Source organism: Pseudoliparis swirei, chromosome 22, assembly GCF_029220125.1.
Source record: "Pseudoliparis swirei isolate HS2019 ecotype Mariana Trench chromosome 22, NWPU_hadal_v1, whole genome shotgun sequence".
In the NCBI taxonomy this organism is placed as follows: Eukaryota; Metazoa; Chordata; class Actinopteri; order Perciformes; family Liparidae; genus Pseudoliparis; species Pseudoliparis swirei.
The window spans coordinates 13733346-13753918 of NC_079409.1; the positions used below are offsets into that span (position 1 = coordinate 13733346).

General features: G+C 44.4%; 1 protein-coding gene across 4 annotated transcripts; it reads left to right on the top strand.

The window, feature by feature from the left end:
* Nucleotides 1-1095: 1095 nt before the first annotated feature.
* Nucleotides 1096-20063, top strand: zbtb7b (zinc finger and BTB domain containing 7B). 4 transcript variants are annotated; one of them, XM_056443646.1, is made up of 4 exons: nucleotides 1096-1464; nucleotides 3127-3223; nucleotides 15614-16689; nucleotides 16832-20063. In XM_056443646.1, the coding sequence occupies exons 2-4, from the start codon at nucleotides 3131-3133 to the stop codon at nucleotides 17466-17468; spliced, it is 1806 nt and encodes a 601-aa protein (XP_056299621.1). In that variant the 5' UTR covers nucleotides 1096-1464; nucleotides 3127-3130; the 3' UTR covers nucleotides 17469-20063. The 4 variants fall into 4 exon arrangements, with proteins under 4 accessions (XP_056299621.1, XP_056299620.1, XP_056299622.1 ...); XM_056443645.1 differs by having other exon boundaries at nucleotides 1096-1445; XM_056443647.1 differs by lacking the exon at nucleotides 1096-1464 and adding an exon at nucleotides 1764-1826.
* Nucleotides 20064-20573: the final 510 nt, after the last annotated feature.

Here is a 20573-nt window from a genome sequence, read left to right on the forward strand (position 1 = left end):
CCTCAATACATTGCATCCACCACCAGACTGGAGGGTCTTTCTGCAGGAACGTGTCCTTTTAAACGTGTAAAGCGGTGTAAATGGTGTAAATGGTGTTCAACTAAAGTTATCAGATTTTTTCATAAGAATCATTTGTAGATGATAGGAGAGATGAAAGTATCCAGAAGTTCACTATAAAAGAGTAATACAAATCAGACAAATACTTTTAGGAGCAGCAGCACTTAACATTTAATAACCCACAGGCCTCGACCCCCACCGTGTAAAACAGGCTCACGTGGGGAATCAGTGGTGCACGTGTAGTTTTACGTCTAGTAGCACACCCGCAGAACAAGCACAGATTTAAGGTTAGGGGGTGGTAATGGGCTGAGCTCACCGCAGCATTATATATAGACTTCCTGCACCCTCACGTCAAACCCCACCAACACACACACACACACACACACGTGGAGCTGCAGTAGATGAGGATGATGTAAAGCGAGGTGATCCCCATCACCACTTCAAACAGGAGGCGGTGTGTTCAGAGGTCTGTTCTGCGTGTCTGTGACACTTTTCTCTTGCTGGGAAAAAAAAAGTCTATACTGCATTCAGCAAACTGTGGACTACACGTTGTTTCTGTGATTCACCACAAGTCAAATAAAAGCCCCTGCATGTTGTTGCCCTGTGTGCTATCTCACATCCTCTGTGCACGTGTCATTGATTACAAGAGGTTCCGTTGAGCGTGAGCCATCACGTGCACTTGAGTTTATGTGTTAATGAAAATGCTTTTGACAAGTAAGCAATGGGATGATATCCACTGCGCGCCCTACCCTACCCACCTATGCGCAGTGATGCCCGGAGGAGGAGGAGGAGGAGGAGGAGGAAGAGGAGGAGGAGGAGGGTCTCAAAACCTGCCCACCTCACTCCTCCCTCCGCCGCCTCCACGGAGACAGACACCGCGCTTGGCCTATCGCATCGGAGCCGGACCCCCTCCGTCCTCTCCCATCTCGCCCTCCTCCCGCCCTCCTCCCTCCCCTGTGCCCTGCCCACCCCGGCGGTCTCTTCTCCAGCCCTGCCAGAGCCAATCCGCGGCTGGGTGTAAGTAGGGCAAGCCGCTTCCTGGTTCTCAGAAAGAAGGAGCTGGGAGTCGGAGTGGGCCAGCGGAGGCAGCAGACAGGGGGGCCACAGGAGCGCCACAGCAGCGCAGAGAGCCGGCGGTCTGCAGACACGCGAGAGGACCCGCAAGAGGAAGAAGAAGAAGAAAAACGCTGACGCACGATCTGGCGGAGATTACAACCTCGCGGGTGCCGAGCTGAGCACGGCGGGACCCCCTGGTGCACGAGACGAGACCAGAGCCGCGAGGACTACAAAAGAAAGAAATAAAGAAGAAGAAGTAACTCGGCAGGGTGGGACGGAGTAATCCAGGAAGTGTGGCGGCGGGTCATGTGGGAGGCGACGAGTCTGAACAGGTGACACACCGGCACTCAGGTAACCGCTTCACCTGACATGCCGTCCATTTAAATGTGCATTAAAACGCACACTTTTTAAGTTATGTGTGGTGTTGGTAAAGTGACACGTCCGTGTGCCATGGCAGCGCCGGCTTCCCCCCCCCTCCTCCTCCTCCTCCTCCTCACCTCCCCCCCACCCCTCCGAGCTCCCTCTATCCCGATCGGGGTCACGGGAGGACTAACTACGTCACGTGTAGCCTCGGCTAACTCCCGTCGACGTTCATTCCCGTTTATTATACAGCTGGACTTTTTAAAACGCGCGACATGACGCGCAGGCGGTGCGGCGGCGTGGCGGTGGTCTCCGCAGCAGGTGCTGCAGCCGCCGTCTGACGCGTCGGCCAGGTGAGCGAGAGGCGGCGCGGGGTCGGCGGGGATGTCTCTGGAGACTCGGCTGCTAATTATAGCCGAGAACACACCGGCTGACATCCAAAACCTCACCTGCCCTCACCATCACCTGCCTCTGCGCCGCTCATGGGCACGCAGCGGGTCGGTCGGGTTGAGCCTCTTTGCGCCTAAATGATCTCCCTTCAGTGGTCTGTTAATCATCATCATCCTTCTCCTCACGGCGCACCCAGTGTTTTATTTTAATCCTGTCACTGTTACAATAGGATGTGTTCAGGCTGTAATGTTGGGTTAAGGCTTCTGCCTGCCTCCTGGGTGGGGAGAGCTGGCATGCAAGTGGGCTTGTGTGTGTGTGTGTGTGTGTGTGTGTGTGTGTGTGTGTGCGCGCATGTGATTACATAGGTAGATATGTTGCTGACGCGCCCCTCTGACAGACCGGCCTAACAAGCTCAACTGGCTTGGGTTTGTTTTCCCCGTCTTGGGCACAGCCTGTTTGGTTAAATCTTTAGCCGCATGCAGGTAGTTAATGCCTCGTGCCCTCTAGTTTCAAGTGTTGTCGAAGCTTTTTTAGTTGTTTTGTGGTGAGCTCTGGGCCTCGGTATACAGCCTGAGTTGGTGAATAAAAAGAAGACAAGTTTGTAAAGTGGTTTTGTAGTTTTCTCTCTTTCTGTGTTTGTTATATGGAGGAGCCATCAGGGTTTTTTGAATACAATTCTTGATGCCAGCTCTGTTTGCCGAGCTTTGTCTGCAACATAATTAGACATCTGTGCTTCATCCCTTGTTCCTGCTGTCCTGACACGACCTCCGTCCTGCTCTGCCTTCTGCACGCGTGCCTCTGGGAGCTGCTGTGTCTCGTTTCCCCAGAACGCTTCATCGCTGTGTGTTTAGTCTGAATCTGCATTTCAGACACATACTCCACAGCTTATATATATTTAAATAATGTTCTTATAATTCTGTTGAAATCATAATAATACAGTACGTTCAGCTGTCACATTCAAAGAGTGTGTGTGTGTGTGCTTTCATAACCTCACTGACTGGATCATTTATTTTCTGAAGAAGTCAAAGTAGGAAGCGGTCGGTTTCTGTCAGCGTCTTTTTATTTCTGCTCTTTTACAAGAACCCCCTACTCTACCCCAAATTACTGTGTGTGTGTTCACATTCACGTGTCTATTCACAGAAATGTAATCTAGCCAATTTTACAAGCGAGAAGATAACTCAATGAGTTAATCATGTCATTGATCACGTACCTCCAAGATCAAATCCGGTTAATGTGTTAACACTTCTGTGCATTTTCTTCCAGGTGTATGACCTCTGCTGACCTCCAAGCAAAGGACCAAAGAGGAGCGAGAGGCAGAATAAATCCGGCACCCATCTTCTCCTGGGTTTATGGACCGGAGGTAGGAATCTCTCATCATAGAGGACGATGTTTGTTATAACAAGTTCAAACATCACTCTTTCTCTGCTTTACACACACATTTTTTTATTGCTGCATTTTAGAAATGCACCGATCAGGTTTTTTTTGTGCCGATCACCGAAATCAGTATCTGCCGATCCGATAATACCGATCACGATGTCGATTGAAGCATTCTATTTATTGTGTATCATTATTGCCTAGGACTATGAGGAAATACATATATAAAGCACCTCAAACATTAAAGAAATTACCGATTTCTTTAACCATTTAGGACTTTTACTTTGAAAAATGTCCTAATTGATACATTAAAATTGTTTGATTGCTAGTGTAGGGGATTTCAGATATGTATGGAACACATCTGCATTATTCATTTCCTGGAACTCTTTGGGAAATCTATTTACAGGACTTTTTTTAACATACAAAAGTCTGACTTATTTTTATAAACTCTTCCTTGGTACAGTAACAACGTTTTAATGTTAGCATAATTTAAGCTAAATCTCAGAAACGATCTATAAAGATACAAAATCAGTTCATTGTTTACTTGAATATGTTAGTGTTTGATTTGTCGACACCTTATTTTGAAAAACGGATGTTGTTTCACGTGGTTCTTTCCGCTAACTTTGCAAAACCGGTTGTCACGTAAATCCTTCCGCTAACTTTATCAAAACCCTCGCGCGCTCCCGATCGAATGCGTTTACCGTGAGCATCAGTCTGTAGGGGCAGACATGTGAGAGTCGGCTGAGTTGACCCAGTGATTCAACTCGGGGGACGGGGACGCCGCTCGGTGGTGAGGATCCCCTCGTGGACCTCTCACTCTGCGGCCCTCGCCGGGCGCATCGTCTCCGTTGCGGTGCGCGGCGATTGAAACGTCTCTGATAGTTCTCGCAGATGTTACGTCATCTGATCGGCCAATTTGAGAACGCCGATCAAAACCGATAATGGGAATATCGGCCGATATGGATCGGCGCCGATCAGATCGGTGCATCCCTACTGCATTTTGCAACTAAAGTTTTCTTTAAAAGATCTTAACCCGTAGACTTAAAATGGGACATGGATCATCTCAGGGGTTTGTTATCCTTTTGGTGGTAATACACACTTAAAGGTGGCCATACTGTCAGGGGGACGACAGATCGTATAGATTGTACACATTTTGGACTTTCGCTTAAACCGGGGCTTTGTTTGATGATTGACTGATTTCTTTAAGATACTTTTGGGAAACCTCTCAGTGGCTGCGAGCAGCTGGCATTGAATGAGGGTTGGGACAAATTCAGTTTAAAGGTATTGGGGTCACAACATGTGATGTTAGTCGGCTTGTCTTTCTATAATCTCCAAATATACTTAATCATCATCATATTTATCTGTGATCTTAAAAATAAATTACCTTTATGTTTGGTAGCGCCCCCTGCAGGCACCAAGATAAATCTGGACGTATGTAAACCAGGCGGCAACCCGAGTGACACTGCAGTCAATGTGGAAGTGTGTCAACCTGCATTCTTCCTAATGGCCTTCAGGGGGCGACTCCTCTGAAGAAGTCTGATCGTATAGAAGTCTATGACGAAATGACCCCACTTCTCACTTGATGTATTACCCCAGTAAACATTATACAATCATGGTCGCAATTGTTTGTTTAACGTCTTCTTTAATACAACATGCTCCTTTTGTAAATGATGGTCCCATTTGCAGTAAAATAGATGATAAAAAAGGGAACGCTGTGCAGTGTGGCTCCCGTGTCACTGACGGGTCATTACCATGGCGTTCTCCGGTCTGGGTGTTGTCCCTTTTTTTAAATTACTTTAACCCTTTAATTGTAACTTTTAGTTCAGCTAAAAATGTCTCGTTGTGCTTGGCTCCACCCACCCATGTCACTTCTGGTTGCAAACAAACAAGATGGCTATGACCGACTGAGAACTGTGAACTCGAGGCTTAAGACATCTCATATTCAGGCTATGGTGTAAACTAAACCCCCCCGGAAGCGCTTGGTTTACACCATATATGATGTGAACTAAGGGGCGGTGGGCTTTGAAGGATGTGTCGTGGCCAAACAGTCAAATTACATCTGCCGGGTCCGTCGCGTGATGCGTGGGGCCCAAAGGATTTTTCTTCATTGAATTGCATTTAGGAAAGGGACGTATGCAACTCAGCGGATTTCTTTTAGCTCATCCAACTTCCCAAAACGAACACTTAATGGGTCCTAAAAGGTTCATGCTTCATATGAATACACTTAGCTACTTGTTTAGGAGTAAATAGGAGCCTGCATCCAACACTGTTCCCTGCTCTCATTATTCCTAATGTAAACGCTGGAAGCCGTAATTTATTACAAATTGTAGGGAGATATCGCCTCCTTACTGTTTTTGAGGTCATTAGTGTTTTCATGTATATTGTATAATGAGCATTTCCAACCACACTAAATACCCAGTGTGTTTTAACATACTCATGTATACAGATGTATTTAAGAATAATGCCTGAATGAAAACATTAGTTTCCCGATTTAATTACAATATCAATTCCTAAGAAATTATTTAAACGATGGGATGACTCATTTGAGTTGACTTGTGTACTTAGAAAAGAGCTTGACTGATTTTCCTGATATGAATCACCCAGAACGGCTGAAGTTGCATCTGTTTTATTTAGTCGGTCACACCACAAGCACAAGGTCGTGGGGGTCGAACCTGATTAAACATTTTTTTTTTTTAACAGGATGGCTGGATAGAAGGATCTACTTAAAAACATAATTGTCTTTGCAATACATATGAGCTGAAATAATGTGGTCAAACTTTTGAATATTTTATGGGCAACCTGGAAGTCAACCGCTCTGTAGTTTTGTTTGCTGCATTCGCTCTCTGACTGCAATCGGCTTTTAAAGAAGGTTAGGGAACGATGCCAGAAATACACTTGTGTTTAAAATGGGCTTATGATGTTTATAGGTTTTTGATCTGATCTAATCGCAACAATACAACACTGCTTTTGAGAAGCTTTTAAGGCTGCGTTGATGTTCATCTAACAGGCTAAACTACATTTCTACAATGCCAACAACAATACCATCTTTTTTTTTTTTAACCTGGTGAGTTTTATAGAGGGCCTTATACCTCAATTTACGATTCTTGTAACAATTTATTTTATTTTATTAGAGATCGTAAAACAGATATTTAATTCTAGTTATTTTAACCAAGAAAATCTATGGCTCCAAAACGATATAACTCTAGATTTTAGGACTTAAAACTGAACCACAAGGAATTCATATTTCTGATATTCCTTTCTTCAAATTGCTGGACTTTCTGAGAAGAATGTACCTTTTAAAATAATTATCTTGCACTAACTGCTCTAAATAATATCTAGATCATTAAAGTATTCCTTGTGAATGTGTGACGTTAGCTTTTTAACGCACTGATTTCAGTTGTAAAACTTTCTCGACCCCGTTTTCATCCTTTTCTTGAGTACTGAGTGATCATCGTTGGAGGTAACATGGAAATACTCAAGCACACATTTACAGTGTGTGAATTATAAGAGAACTAGAACGGGCACTCGGTAGAGCGCATACCTTCGCATATCACAAGATTGGGCATTGAATTATGAACATTTTGGCATTAGTTGCATGCCAATTGGATAAAAATTGACCCTGCTATGGTAAAAAGAAGATGTTGACCTTTTCATGACCTTGACCTTTGACCCGATCGATCCCATAATCTAATCAAATGGTCCCTGGATAATAACCAATCATCCCACCAAATTTCATGCGATTCGGTTTAATACTTTTTTAGTTATGCGAATAACACGCATACAAATAAATACACGGCGATCAAAACATAACCTTCCGCATTTTCAATGCGAAGGTAATAATATATCATGTGACCATCGCTTCACTAGTGACAACCATGTGTCTGTGATCTGGTGGGTAGGGGAAGTAACATTAAGTGGTCTGTCACACACACACACATGCATGAATACACACACACATTTAAACATGCATGCACACAGTTCCAGGAAAAGCTTTAATTGGGGCATGTGAGCCCATATAAATTCCCCCTTTTCATACATGGTTCTTTTAGTTTCATACAAACCGACAGAGGGAGGGAGGAGGTGGGAAGAGAGAGACCGACCGGGGGAGGCAGAGCAGGAGTTGAAAGAAGTAAAGGCTTCTTACTATCTGTAATATTTGACGCTGTGTCGCCCTTTTTCTGAGGCTTTTTGTCGACATTGCAACCCTTTTATTCTGAGACAACCTCTCAATCCCGTACTCTGACCTTTTTCATGCAGCAAACAAGGAGACATTCTCTGCAGTCACACCGGAGTGTCAGCCAATGCAAGAAATGGGGCTTCGCTCGTCAATATAATATTGTTCAATAAAGAACAATGTATTTCAGGGGATGGTTTATTTTCATATTGATTATTTCACGGCTGTAATTTATTAATTTTATGTTTACGAGTCCCATTAATTCAACAATGTGCATAATCCGCTGCACAATTGGTGCGTTTCGCCCATATAAAGCGGTTTGTTTCCCCACATTAAGGCAGTAATGGCCGCGGGGTGACTCCACTGTGTCCGTCATCCAGCCTGCTGCTGATACAGTTGAGTCTTGCCCACACTCGATCTGTGTCAATAGAGGAAGTTATGTATCTCCCGTTTCCTCTTTTCAGTCATGAGTTTCTGTCGCACTTGACAGCCCTCCCTCGCTCTCGACCACCAGACTTGCATCCCACGCCGCCCAGCGTCAACCAAACGGCAGGTGGTCGGGCCTCTTGTTCTTCTTCGTTTTGTGAAGAGTCAGAAGGGAGAACACAGGCTTGAGAAAACAATCTACAGACTGAAGGACTGCTCACGATTCAGCTCTTCTAGTAACCGCAATTGTTTCTGTACACAGGGAGGCGGCGGTTATCATACATGGGTACAGTGAGACGACACTTCAGAGAAAGTGAGAATAAACACCCAAACATCAGCAGGTGAGGGAGTCATTGCTGTGGACACTGACCCCTTCATGTGCCATGTTCAAAGGGGAGCTCCAGCCGCAAACGATAAAGGCTGCACATCATCACTTTTGGAATAATTGTCACTTTTATTTTGTTAAAAAAAAGTTTAAACCCATTATTGTGGTTGCAGATCACAATTGTTCATTATTGGAATATTATATATATTTTTTTTGGATAAAATATACATTTCTTCCTTATATTCTTCCTCAGGAAATGCTGATCGAACATCCATCTAAGTGTGAAATAGAGTATCATGATTTGTACGAGGCGTCCGTATGGAAGAGGAGTTCTCAGTCAGTTTTAACCCCGAGTCTGTCGTTGTGTTACTCACACAGCCGCCTGGTTCCTGACTTTATTATTTACGCCGCAGCAGTGGGTGAGGCAGTTGTGCACTAGTCTGTTATTCTGAAGTTGTGATTTAAATTCAATGAATTTAGTTACAGTAAATGCAGACCATCTTCACAATCTCCACTGAGACACAGGAAGAGGAAGTGTGTGTGTGTGTGTCAACATCTTCCTTTTTAAAGGGAGGTATTTTGTGTCGGAGAGCTGCAGTTGTTGAGACCCTCCCAGTGATGTGGCAACTTAAACACCATCAATAATGTACAAGTTAATCTAAATGTGTGTGGTTATCAACAGCTATGCATAAACTAAAAGCCTCAGTTCTGAAGTCATTTCTGCTTCTGCAGTTTGTTAGACTGCAAATGGGAATTGTTTTGTTACTTTAAACAATTAATTGTCATTCATAGTACTTAGTAATTACAACGCTATTAAATTATGTTGAATATATTGTCAGTTCTTAGGTTCAGTTTCAACTTGCATAGATGCACAAATTAAAACATTTAGTACAATCGGATGTGACTTAAAATGTATAGTTTTTTTTATATATGTTCATGTGAAAACCATTTACATTATTATATTAAGAGCACCGGGCAAAACATTTGTAGAAAATAGCAACAGATCAGAGTATGAAAAAAAAATGTGACATCATTTTACAGTTATTAATTAACCAAATAAATAAAAGATTAGAAAATACCATTAAAATAATTAACCTTGCAACACACAGTTGCATGTATAACATGACCTTCACCATTGCTCTACATGCACACACATTAACTTAAAGGGACAGTGCAGCTAAATATTTAGTTTGGTTGTTGGTGTCTATTTGACAAACAGCAGCACTTTCAAAGTTTCATAGCTTCATAACATTTGTAAAACAAGATAATTAGTCTGGTATTGGCCTTGATAGAAAGTCTGAAAGTAAGTCTTTCATATTTAAATATAATCACGAAATGTACACAAACACAAACTTGTTCTCCTCTCCATGTTTGACGTAAAGTACTTTGGATTATGATTTTGGCCCGAAGGTGAAACTCTTTTGGCGAGGCTGATGAAAGAGGTGGCTTCTACCACATCTCTCCCTCAGACAACTACACACCCACACGCACACCTGGGAGGACTCGTGCTACTTCCTGTGGCTGCGTGCATGTGATTAATCTCCCAGTCGTCATGTCACTGCCTCTCTCGTTCGGTCTCCCCCTGGTAACTCAACTCTGTCTCCTCTCGTTTCATGTCTCCTCACTAACACAGATTGTTCGCGGCGGGACTAGATTTCCCTGTCTTAACCTCTTCTTCTTTACTTTATCTCTCAGAGGATCTCTCTACACCCACTCCCTGTTCACTCACTCATGTGTTTCTCAACTCCCACATACCTCCTCTTTCTAAGAACAGGTGTGTTTTTAGAAATCATACCTCCCTCATGTTCTTTTTGTCGTCTCTTTTCAAATCTTTGCCTCTTTCCGACCTCAGATTTATTTATTTTGCTGCTCTTTCATATTTCCGCAGTGGCAAAAGGGGCAGAAATGTTCAATATTACACCAATTTAAGAAAAACTGTTCTAAAGAAGAAATAGCTTTACATTGTGTAAAAAAAAAAGGAAAAGATGATAAACTTCCAACTCTGTTTTTATAAACGACTTCAAACATTAATATCCAAGTAAAAAAACAATAAATGAGAGATTTATGGTACAGTATGTAGAGTTGCATATGGACCAGGATAATATATCAATATAATCTATACATCTTATTGTAATATGAGGCACAGGATCGTGTATGGATTCTTTTACTGGTCCTAAAGGCTTAATTACAATACAATGTGTTCATTCAACCCTTGAAGTTCAATTACTTTCAAAGTTGTCTTTCATAAAGGCTCACTATTGCTCCTCAAAAATAAACTTGATTGTTAAATTGAGGGCGTTTGTTTAACATTATTAGGATAATCAAACCCTTACATAAGTACATTTCTTTTTTACTAACAATGCAGGTAATTTAGTAACATGCCGGACGGAGCGTATACATGTGTGCACCTGAACGTCTCGTCCTGTGTGTTGACACACTGGTAATCCTCACGTTGGTGCTCAGGCTGACATGCAAACTGCTGCTGCAGTGGAGCGTTTGTGGTGTGTGAGGGTGAGGGGATAAGGGCCGCTGCTCTGCCAGCCAGATGAATAATGTAATGTGCTCTTGGAACTAAGACCACAATGTGTCCACACACGCGCACACACGCACGCACACACCCTATATAATGCCCCAGTTCCTGTAAGGACAGAGGAGGGCTGGGTTGCAGGGTCTTAGTGAATATAAGACTGAGTACCGTCAGCCCACTGGACTTCTGCTTTTGTGTCTTTACTTTGCTCTCCATGTCCCGTCATGGTGTCATCATTCTAATCATCACGATGGTGTCTCAAGTCTGGTCTTTGACAAATTCAAATGCAGATTCAAATTCTCCTCGGTTGCATCTGTTTTGATATCTCCTGGTGGAATGCAAATGTTCAGTCCGGAGGGAACTGTTGGGACGCAGAGCGGGTGGAGCTTGTGTTTGATCCCCTGGCAGGGCGAGCTGCTTCATGAGAAGACCCGGCTGTGCTGGGTGTAGTTTTGAGTTTATTTGTTGCTCGGACATGAACGTTTCGCCCTCAGTCCTGTGAGCGTGCTCTGTTGGGCAGCTTTGGTTTGGCAGATGTGTGTACGCCCATCTCTTCTCATCCCCCGCGTCTCCTCCTCCTCCTCCTCCTCCTCCCCTACTCTTCGTCAGAGGAGCATCAAACTCGCTACCCCAAATGAGGGAGGTGTAAAGAGGGACACACTTGCTTCACTTAAAATCAGTCTGTCGACGGTGGCGAGAGGAAGACGAATGTGTCGAGGAGATACGGTATGAGCTTTCAGCGTCATCATTTGTTTTGTTGTAATTCTGAATAACTTCTCATGGCGTGGATTTCACCTGAAGGAAAACACTTATTTCATTTGTTGTACAGAATGGACAATTGTTCCCTTTTTTTTATTTATTTTTTAGCATTTAACTGTTTATGAATACATTCGTTAATGTATTAGAGCTCCGACAATGTTTAGAAATGTATCTCTATTTTATAACATAACAATTTGGACATAAATATACATATCTGCTTTTATTCAACTTCATTCATGACTTTGTTAAAGATTTCTCCGTAAAGTGTATTATTTAATTTCTGTGAGCACTGTCCCGACGCGTGGAACCAGCCGTACGAGCTCTCACCAGCCATCACAGTCACACAGTCACACACGGCTCTTTGGAAAACATCTGACATCAGAATTCATAAAGTGTTTCTCCCCCTCAGCCGCAGTTTTCTGTGAATAGTATAAAGTCATATTTTCCCCCTTTAGCGCTGGGGCCTGATATAATTGAGGTGGTCTGGGAAAACGTACAACCTTTAATGGAAAATCAGACCCATAAAAATAACACTTGCCGTTCTAGTTCGTCCTCGCACACGGAGGGCCGAGGGATTTCCTGATGGAGGCGACGCATAACCTGCTTCATGCTGAAGAATACATCTTTGTGTGCAGCTTTGGTGAAATCCTGCTGCTCTAAGTTTCCTGGCTTCCAAACAAATGGGTGTCGATGAGTTGCACCGAGTCGTGGAAGTGGACAGTAATGGCGGATTTAAGTTTCCATTTCCTCGTCAGTAAAAACAATCCTCGATGGATTTTTCTGACTTTTCCGGTCCGGTCGTACAAATAAGTTGTTTCTTTAGCTTTGTGACACTTTGCCTGACGGTTGGTTGAAGACAAAATCATAGAAAACGTCCAGATGTTACTGGCATTTATTTTAAATTCAGTTACGAACCAATCCTTGTTGTGAAGAGGGGAAGAGTGTGCACATAATGGAAGCAAGGGATGAGGAAACCGTAGAGTTGCAGAGGAGGTTAATTCCATCACCGTCGACGAAAAGAGTAGGCGGTCAGAACAAAGAAAGAGATAAGAGCCGGTACTTGAAGGATAATATCTTAAAATCTGCAGCATTACATGCTTAAAAAGTGCTAAAATACTCTTTTCATGCAAGTTTTTGTTGTGGTTTTAGAAAGATGAACAAGGACTTGAAATCTAAAGGCGAACGACGATATCAGTTATTAGACTTTAAGGTGCTGATCATTACCCTCGAGGTGCCTTCATTAACATGAATAAAGTGAATTCTGTGTTGTGATCATAGTCGAGCAATAACATTATTTAGTTTGACGGATGTGTACGTGGCGTCTGCCTGAGGGCTGTTTTCACACGAGTTACAATCTGTTGGAAGGTTCAACAACTTCTGCAGACGTGTCCTCGCTTAGCAACAAGAGACGAGACGAGGTAACGAGAGAGCAGAGGAGGGGACGTGAACACTGTGGTTGTGCATGTCATGTGTCGGTATCCAGTGAATCACGGGCGGACAGAAAATTGAAGGGAATCATTGCAACTTCTTTGCAATTTTATTAGTTTCCGAACAAGCCTGTGTTCGAAGGAATATGCCTCAAATAACAAAACAACAAGCTCGACCCACCAACCACCCGTGATGCTTCTTTTCCTCTCTGCGCCGGAAGTTGAACGTGAATTGTTGTTGTTGTTGTTGTGTGCTCCTCCTGCAACCCCTGTTTCTGTTGTCTGCGCTGCTTTGCTTGAGATTTCTGGTTTTAGTGACTTTTCGCTCTTCGAGGGGATTTCAGAACTGATGCTCGTCATAATGTTTAGCAGCCCGTTGACCTTTAGGATTGTGATTGATAAACGAGACCTTCAGGTCTGTTGTCCTGTCTGCTCGCACCCAGACCAACTGTACCGTGCAGCATGCAGCTTTCTTGTGTCTGACCCGCGATCCAAAATCCAAAGATATTCAGTTTCTAATCATAGAAAAAAACCATCATTTGTAACCAGATCATTTCTGGTGTGTGTGTCAAAGCAAGCTCATGCCCCTTAACTTCCTCACTCTTTCGTATCGACGGCTGCAGAAACGCATGCCGTCCTTGTTGCCGGAAGTTGTAGAGACTCTTATAAAATAGTTTGGGCTTTAAAAGTAACGGTACATATCTGTTCACAGCGTGGAGGGTTTCAAAGAGCTTTCTGTCCCGGTTGCTCTGTGGAGTGCGACGCAATATGGTTTACCTCATATGGCACCTACCTGAATGTGTGATAAGACTCATCATGATAATCTGATTTTGGTTCTTTCATGATTGTTCGACTTTGACAATCTGTGAGTTGACGAAAAGAAATTGGGGCTTTTATTTTCTTTTTTTTGTTGCTTTCGTTGCATTCGCTGGTTTCCTTCCTGTCAAACCAGTAAATGTGTTCAGTCTGACGTCTGGAGGTTATTTATTCTACATCCTCCAGTCCTGCCGTGACCTTAGACTGCGGGGAGAGGTCCACGAGGAGATGGTGTTTATCGGAAAGTGTTCGGAAGATGGACCGATGGGTTTTGAAGAGGGGGGGGGGGGGGCATCTATGAATCTGCCTTCGTCATCATGAACCCTCTTTTGGTACAACAGGAAGGAGATGGAGTGACAGAAAGTGTGTGTGAGAGAGGTAGACATGAACACTTTACCCCGACTTCTGACCGAGAGATCACTCCCTGGAAGTAAAACATCTGAGGGGGGAAGGAAATATAAAGAAAGTGTTTTTCAAAGAGGACAGAGGGAGCCGGCCTCGTCTCCGGCTGACTGTGCCCGTGAAGACGGAGAAGGTGGGCTGAACATTCGGGGACTTTAGCTCTTCCCGGCGATGAGAAAAAGAAGGTTTGATATTTATTTGAAAGTGTTGGTATACTTGTGAGATGTTCTTTTTTGTTTTTATTGAATGGGTGGAGTACATTTATACAAGTATGTGTTTTAAATACTGCTGTTAAGATCATCACAGAACAGGTTAAATGTAACAATAGTGGGAGGGGGAGCCTCAGACTGGCACGCAATGTGTGTGCGAGCGCTGTGTGTGTGTGTGCTTAATAGGGTGTGTTTTGGAGCAGGTTAGTCAGGTGGATGTACCGTCGTTGTGCAGAGCCCTCTGGGCACTGTGTGAACACTGTTATTGGATGGCCAGGGGGCTGCCAGTTGCTATGGGAGGGAGATGAAGGGCAAGGAGGGGGAATCTGGAGGGTGAGTTGTTTGTGGAAAATCTGGTCTGCTCAGGTGTGTGAGTGTGAGAGTGTTGAGCAGGTATAGTGTGGACAGGGTGAGGTGCGAGCTTAGGTAGTCAAAGAGAGCTGTTGGGTCTTATTACAGACAGACCTTGTTGTGTCTCACAAAGAGGAATAAAGAAAGTTATTGTCCCTATTTGACTTGCAGTACCATATTTCCCCTTCGCCCTAAAACAAAGAAATTTGCTGGCAAAAAATGTTTTGTATCGAGTTGAAAAAAGCCCAAGAGGATTGAAATAAATGAAATATTCTAACTGGCCGTATGTTATATGTTGAGCATGAAGTTTATGACAAACGTCCTTTTATTGCTGTTGTGAAGATTGCAATTAGTATCTCGTTGGTTTGTCCTTCCTCATTCTTTCGCTCGTACTCCCCCCTTTCACCCACAGTCAGTCACTTCCTCCCTGTCCCTCGCTTGACTGTCTTTATATTTTCTGTCCTCCCTTTCTGTCTTCCCCAGTTATTTTAATCAAACAGCAAATGCTTTAAATGTTCCACACGGGAGTTAACCTCCTGCTCTCTGGCTGCAGCACATGCCGTACATTGCATAATCGCGCTTCCTTTCCACGGCATTATCGATAGTCTGGTTGTCTCTGTCTCGCCATCTCTCTGCTCTAATGATTATTTCTCCTTCTTGCTGTTCTATTTGTGGCGTTCCTTCATCTCCGTTGCGTCCGCCGGTGGCCCAACCCCAAAATCACCACCTCCCGATTTACTCATCTGGTTTAAATTGTCCCTCCCGTGAAAGGAACTCCTTGTGTCAGTCACGCTTCCGAAGATTTACTCTTCAGTACCTTTTGGTCTGTGCTTAGACAGAATGAATTGAATAGATGAAAGAATTCACAGGAAAATATTGATAAAGACGTTTTTTTTGACTGGTACATATCTCAGAGCTCATTCCTCCCGCTTACCTGATCTTCCTCTTTCTTTGACTTAGGTGGCAATGTCTCCAGGAGAGGACGGTCTGATTGGGATCCCCTTCCCGGAGCACAGCAGCGAGCTGCTGTCCCATCTAAATGACCAGAGGAGGACGGGCCTTCTCTGCGACCTCACTCTGACATCCCGCGGGGCCCGCTACCCGACTCACCGCTCCGTCATGGCTGCCGTCAGCCTCTACTTCCGCGGGCTGTTCGGGGCGGAGGACGGGGCCGGCGAGGGCGGCGCGGGCTTCAGCGTGTGCCAGCTCGACTGCGTGGCGCCCGACGCCCTGGACGCCCTTCTGGAGTTTGCCTACACTGCCACGCTGACCATCCCCGGCTCCGGGATGAGAGATGTGCTGCGAGGGGCTCAGCTCTTGGGCATCCAGTGCGTGGCTGACGCGTGCAGAGACATCCTGGGGGAGACGGCGGAGGGGGCGGCGGCGGCGGAGGAGGAGCAGGAAGTCCAAAACACGGCTACTGAGAGGATGTCTGGGGGGGAGAATAGGGGGGAGAGAGGCTCTCGAAGGAAAATGGACAAAAAGAAGATGAAAAGAGTCATGTCGCATCACATCAACTTCTCAGTCTTTAACCCACCGCCCGCTTCTCCCATCTCGCACCCGTCGCCTTCATCCGACAGCGTCCGCTCCCTGCCGTCGACCCAGCCGCCCAGCCCCGAGCAGGAGGAGCTTTGCGTCAAGTCCAGGCAGAATGGAGTTCCACGAGGGATCAGAAAGCCAGGGCAAGGGGCCACACCAAATGGAGGGCTCCTTCACTGGCTGCACGAGCGCCCCCTTGTGGCCCAACCGCCTCCTGCGCCGCCCTCGAACGACAAGCTGTCGGAGGATGAGGACACGGAGGGTTTCGGCGACGACGGCGTGCTGATGGAGAGCACCTCCGTGCCGACCTCCGCCTCTGATCGAGGAGCGGAGGCCTCGGCGGCGGGGGTCGGGAGGAAGAGGAAGTCTCAGACGCCGCAGCAGTGCCCCGTTTGTCAGAAGATCATCCACGGAGCGGGAAAACTGCCCCGACACATGAGGACGCACACGGGGGAGAAGCCCTTCCAGTGCTCTGCCTGTGGCGTCCGTTTCACCCGGTACGAGAACGTCTCGCATGCAACTTGCACAAAGAAAAACAATTTAATGAACTGTGGCGTGATTATAATCTTTTATTCTTCTTTGTCACGTTTCCCCTTCTGTCTCTTTATTCTTCATCTTGCCTTTCCCCCCCCTAATTAGGAACGATAAGTTGAAGATCCACATGAGGAAGCACACGGGCGAGCGTCCTTACCCTTGCCCTCACTGCCCCGCGCGGTTCCTCCACTCGTACGACCTAAAGAACCACCTGTCCCTGCACAGCGGGGCGAGGCCCTTCGAGTGCCCGCTCTGTCACAAGGCCTTCGCCCGGGAGGACCACCTCCAGCGCCACCGCAAGGGACACAGCTGCCTGGAGCTGCGCACGCGTCGACCCCGACGTGGGGCGGAGCTAGGGGAGGAGCTTGGGGAGGATGGGCGGGGGGATGAAGGCGAGAGGGAGCAGTCCAACCCACTGGAGGCCTCGTCTCTACAGGCCCACCCCTCTGCGTTCTTCCCTCACACGGTGCTGGACGGCGGGAGTGGATCCGGAGTCGGCCCCCCGCTGATGTTTTCAGGTGACGTCGAGAGGGAGCGATCCCTCGCCCTTCAGGCTTTGGCTCAACTCGGGCCTCACAGGCTGGCCGGCTATCCTGAGCTCCTCCTGCGAAGTCTGGAGGAGCTGCGAGGAGGTCGAGAGGCGGAGGGAGAAGATCCAGGAGGAGCCCACTCGCCGGCCGGGCAGCGCGACCGATGGGCTGATGAAGTTGAAGAGGAAATTGGAGAGGAGGAAGAGGAATAGTAAAATGAGTGTGTGTGTATGTATATATATATATATATACGTGTGTGTGTCTGTGTGGTTGAGCATCCACAGTAAAAAAAAATCTCACTCAGGTGGCTGGACTAATGACCTGCTGCTCCCACATAGAGCGCTTACAAAATAAATACAACTAAATCATATTAAAAAAATACAATGGAAAACGGGTTTTCTTAGATATTTTAAATGTTCTGTCTTCTGGCTCTTGGTGTTTTTATTTAATTTGTCTTTTAGGTTTTATTTCTCGTTTGCTGTTTAATTTGATGTATTTTAGTTTTGAGCCGTTTGGTTTGATTTTTCTAGCTGCAGTGCGAGTGTGTGTCGTGGTACCTGGGATGGTTCTCACTATGCAAACTAAAATCCAGAGCTGCAACATGAAGGGAATTTTGAAGATGTTAGATTGTAGTTACAACATAAATGTATTGATTCAGGTGCAATTCAGGAGTCACATGACCTAGATGGCAACAATGAGTTTGTCTATCCGTTGTCCTCCGGTGGAGATGCAGGGTCATGGAACTCATTCTGTACATTGAAAGCAATAATGTTTGTCTTTTCTTGTTGGTGGTAATCCCTGCTTTTGATTTGGTGCTTGAACCAAAGATTTTGAGTTGAACTGTTTTCTTAAACCTAAGTTAACAGGAGAGGTGAATTGTAGCCAACGTTGGACTTTAAGAGGAGACTCTTCCCAACGGTTTTGTAAGCCATGAGAGAATCTGCTTCCATGTTTGAGTGTTTTTCGTGGAGCTGCGTGTGAAATGCCTGACCAAAAGGGACAAAGTCTGGATCAATGAGTCGATGTCGATTATGTTGAAGACTATTCTTCTTTTCCCAAAGACTGGATGTCAGTCATCCAATGCGCTCATTTGGTTTTCTTGTTTTGAAAAAAGAAAAATGGGGCAAAGAAAGTGAGGGCAGGAATGAGATGGTGCCCCCCGACCCCCCTTTTTCTTTACTTATTTATTTATTGTTATTTATTATGGTTCTTTTGCTGACATTCTTGTGAGACCAAATCCAAGGAGGGGACACAGATCACATGCGTCTCAAAAAAAACCCTGCATTGCCCTAAAGATCTTGACTCAACATCTCCGTGTAACTTAATGCCTTTTTATGGGCTGCTTGTTTACTTTTTGGCGATTCTTCCTCGAATGCATTCTTTGCACATCAAACCCTGTCAGGTACTTGCAATAATACAGGCACATTCCATCCGGGGTACAGAGAAGGTAACTGAGCAAGGAAAAAGTCAGAAGGTTTAAAACCTTTTGATGTAACTGGAACACAAAATGACTGTTTGACATTTTCAGCATGCTTTTCGGTTTGTTAATTTAACATGTATAGTACTGTATCACATGTTCACGTGGCAGTTCTTCTAGATCGGAAGGGGCCATTCTCCTTTGAGTTTATCTATCTTTGACCAAAAATCTTTTTAATTTCCTCATGCTTTCCCGAGACCAGTTCATGAAAGGCCTTTCGCAGGGTGTGATGCAATCTCTAATGGCTTTAAACAACGGCGGTTGTCTTTTTTTATTCCTAATTCTATTGAAACCCATGCAGTCAGAACATGGTCAGTCACGCTGGCCTGGCCACGCGTGCACTATTCGCTCCTAGTTGTGGAGGACATCTATTTTTTTGTTTTTTTTGTTGTCTATTTGCACTATGAGATTTGAGCGCTTCAAGCCTTTTTGTCTGACCTTTCATATCTAGTTCATTAACTCACTCGATAACATTTAAGATTGTGATTGAAATGCTTCTTTAAAACCTGCATACATTGAATACTCTTCCTTCTGCATAATAGTACATATGATATATATATATTGGGATGAAGTTGCCTTAGGTTTTTTTTTTTATTATTATGCTGCAACTACTCTCAGGAAATCTTGAGCAATGCACTAAGTGATTATATAAAATATAAAATGGGAAGTGATTGTTTGGTGCTGTCAGGTGAATGACACTCTTCATGAAAGTATTTAGCCAGTAGTTTAAAAATCAGAACGGGCTTATTGCCAAGTGTGTTTGCACATCCAAGGAATTCTTAACAATAAACTAAATTAATTGGTAAAAAGACATGGAGAATGTGGAAACCTACGATAGAATTTGACAAACAAAAAAATAATGTTTAAATGTTATTAAGGTCTGTAATCCTTGTGTGTTTGCAAAAATACTTGTCAATAAATATGAATGAAAATGAGAGATTTTGTATATTTGTTATTCGACAGGGATAAATAAAAAAAGGCATAATAGGCGTGATTGTAAACTACTGGCCTTACTGGAACGAGTCCTACTGGAATGACGGTGTGACGGTTGGGCTCGTTCATGAAGGGTGTTGGTGCTCCGGGTCGGAGCTTTGTGAATGAATGAGGGTTAACTGATGCCAGCTGTGAAGTGTGTGTGTTTCTATGTGAGCGGTTTGTTTTCTTGGCTTGGGTGAAGGGACACGGGGTCCGGTCTGTGTAGAGACCCCGCTATCAGGGATACACTTTTCTCTTTCCATTTTTAGTGGAACCTTCTCAGAGATATGAATTCATTTTCCCATCATTTGTTTCAGTTAATGTAAAGAAAATAAATAAACATATCTAAGCTTGATCTTTTCAATGTTTCTGTTTATTGATTTATCTTCTAAAACCAACTCACTTCAGTGAAAAGTTTGTAATTTGGTAATTAAAAAGTGACCAACATGTGTGCAGTCGGACATTTTACAGCTGAATTGTGCTCTCTGGTGGACAAACTATTGTAAGTTATGATGATGTGACTGAAGATGTTCTTTAAAATAAACGTACATCTTCACATTCTTTTAATTTAAACCTACTTAAAATACCTAGTATTTGTTTGCTCACTTCCCCACTATTGCTTTCTTAATCTTAAACACACTGACTGCTATCCAAATTGCATACTTTTTTTGTTTAGCATTTAATTGGGAAATGGGACTTTGTCGTAACATGGCACGTTGATCTTATATCCACTGCATAAAAGCACTGTGGGTTAGAATAGCCAGAAAATAATGCTATTTTCTGTCATAGTAAATGATATGGGTATCAAAAGACACATTATTTCTAAGTGAGTAATAGTTTCATCATGATCATCTCCATTCATGTA

Bases quoted from the DNA above. Each gene is read 5' to 3' on its own strand.
- zbtb7b (XM_056443645.1), top strand. From the start codon at position 1,420: ATGTGGGAGGCGACGAGTCTGAACAG. The intron at 3,224-15,613 runs GTAGGAATCTCT...TCTTTGACTTAG, and splicing joins CCTGGGTTTATGGACCGGAG to GTGGCAATGTCTCCAGGAGA. The intron at 16,690-16,831 runs GTACGAGAACGT...CCCCCTAATTAG, and splicing joins TGTGGCGTCCGTTTCACCCG to GAACGATAAGTTGAAGATCC.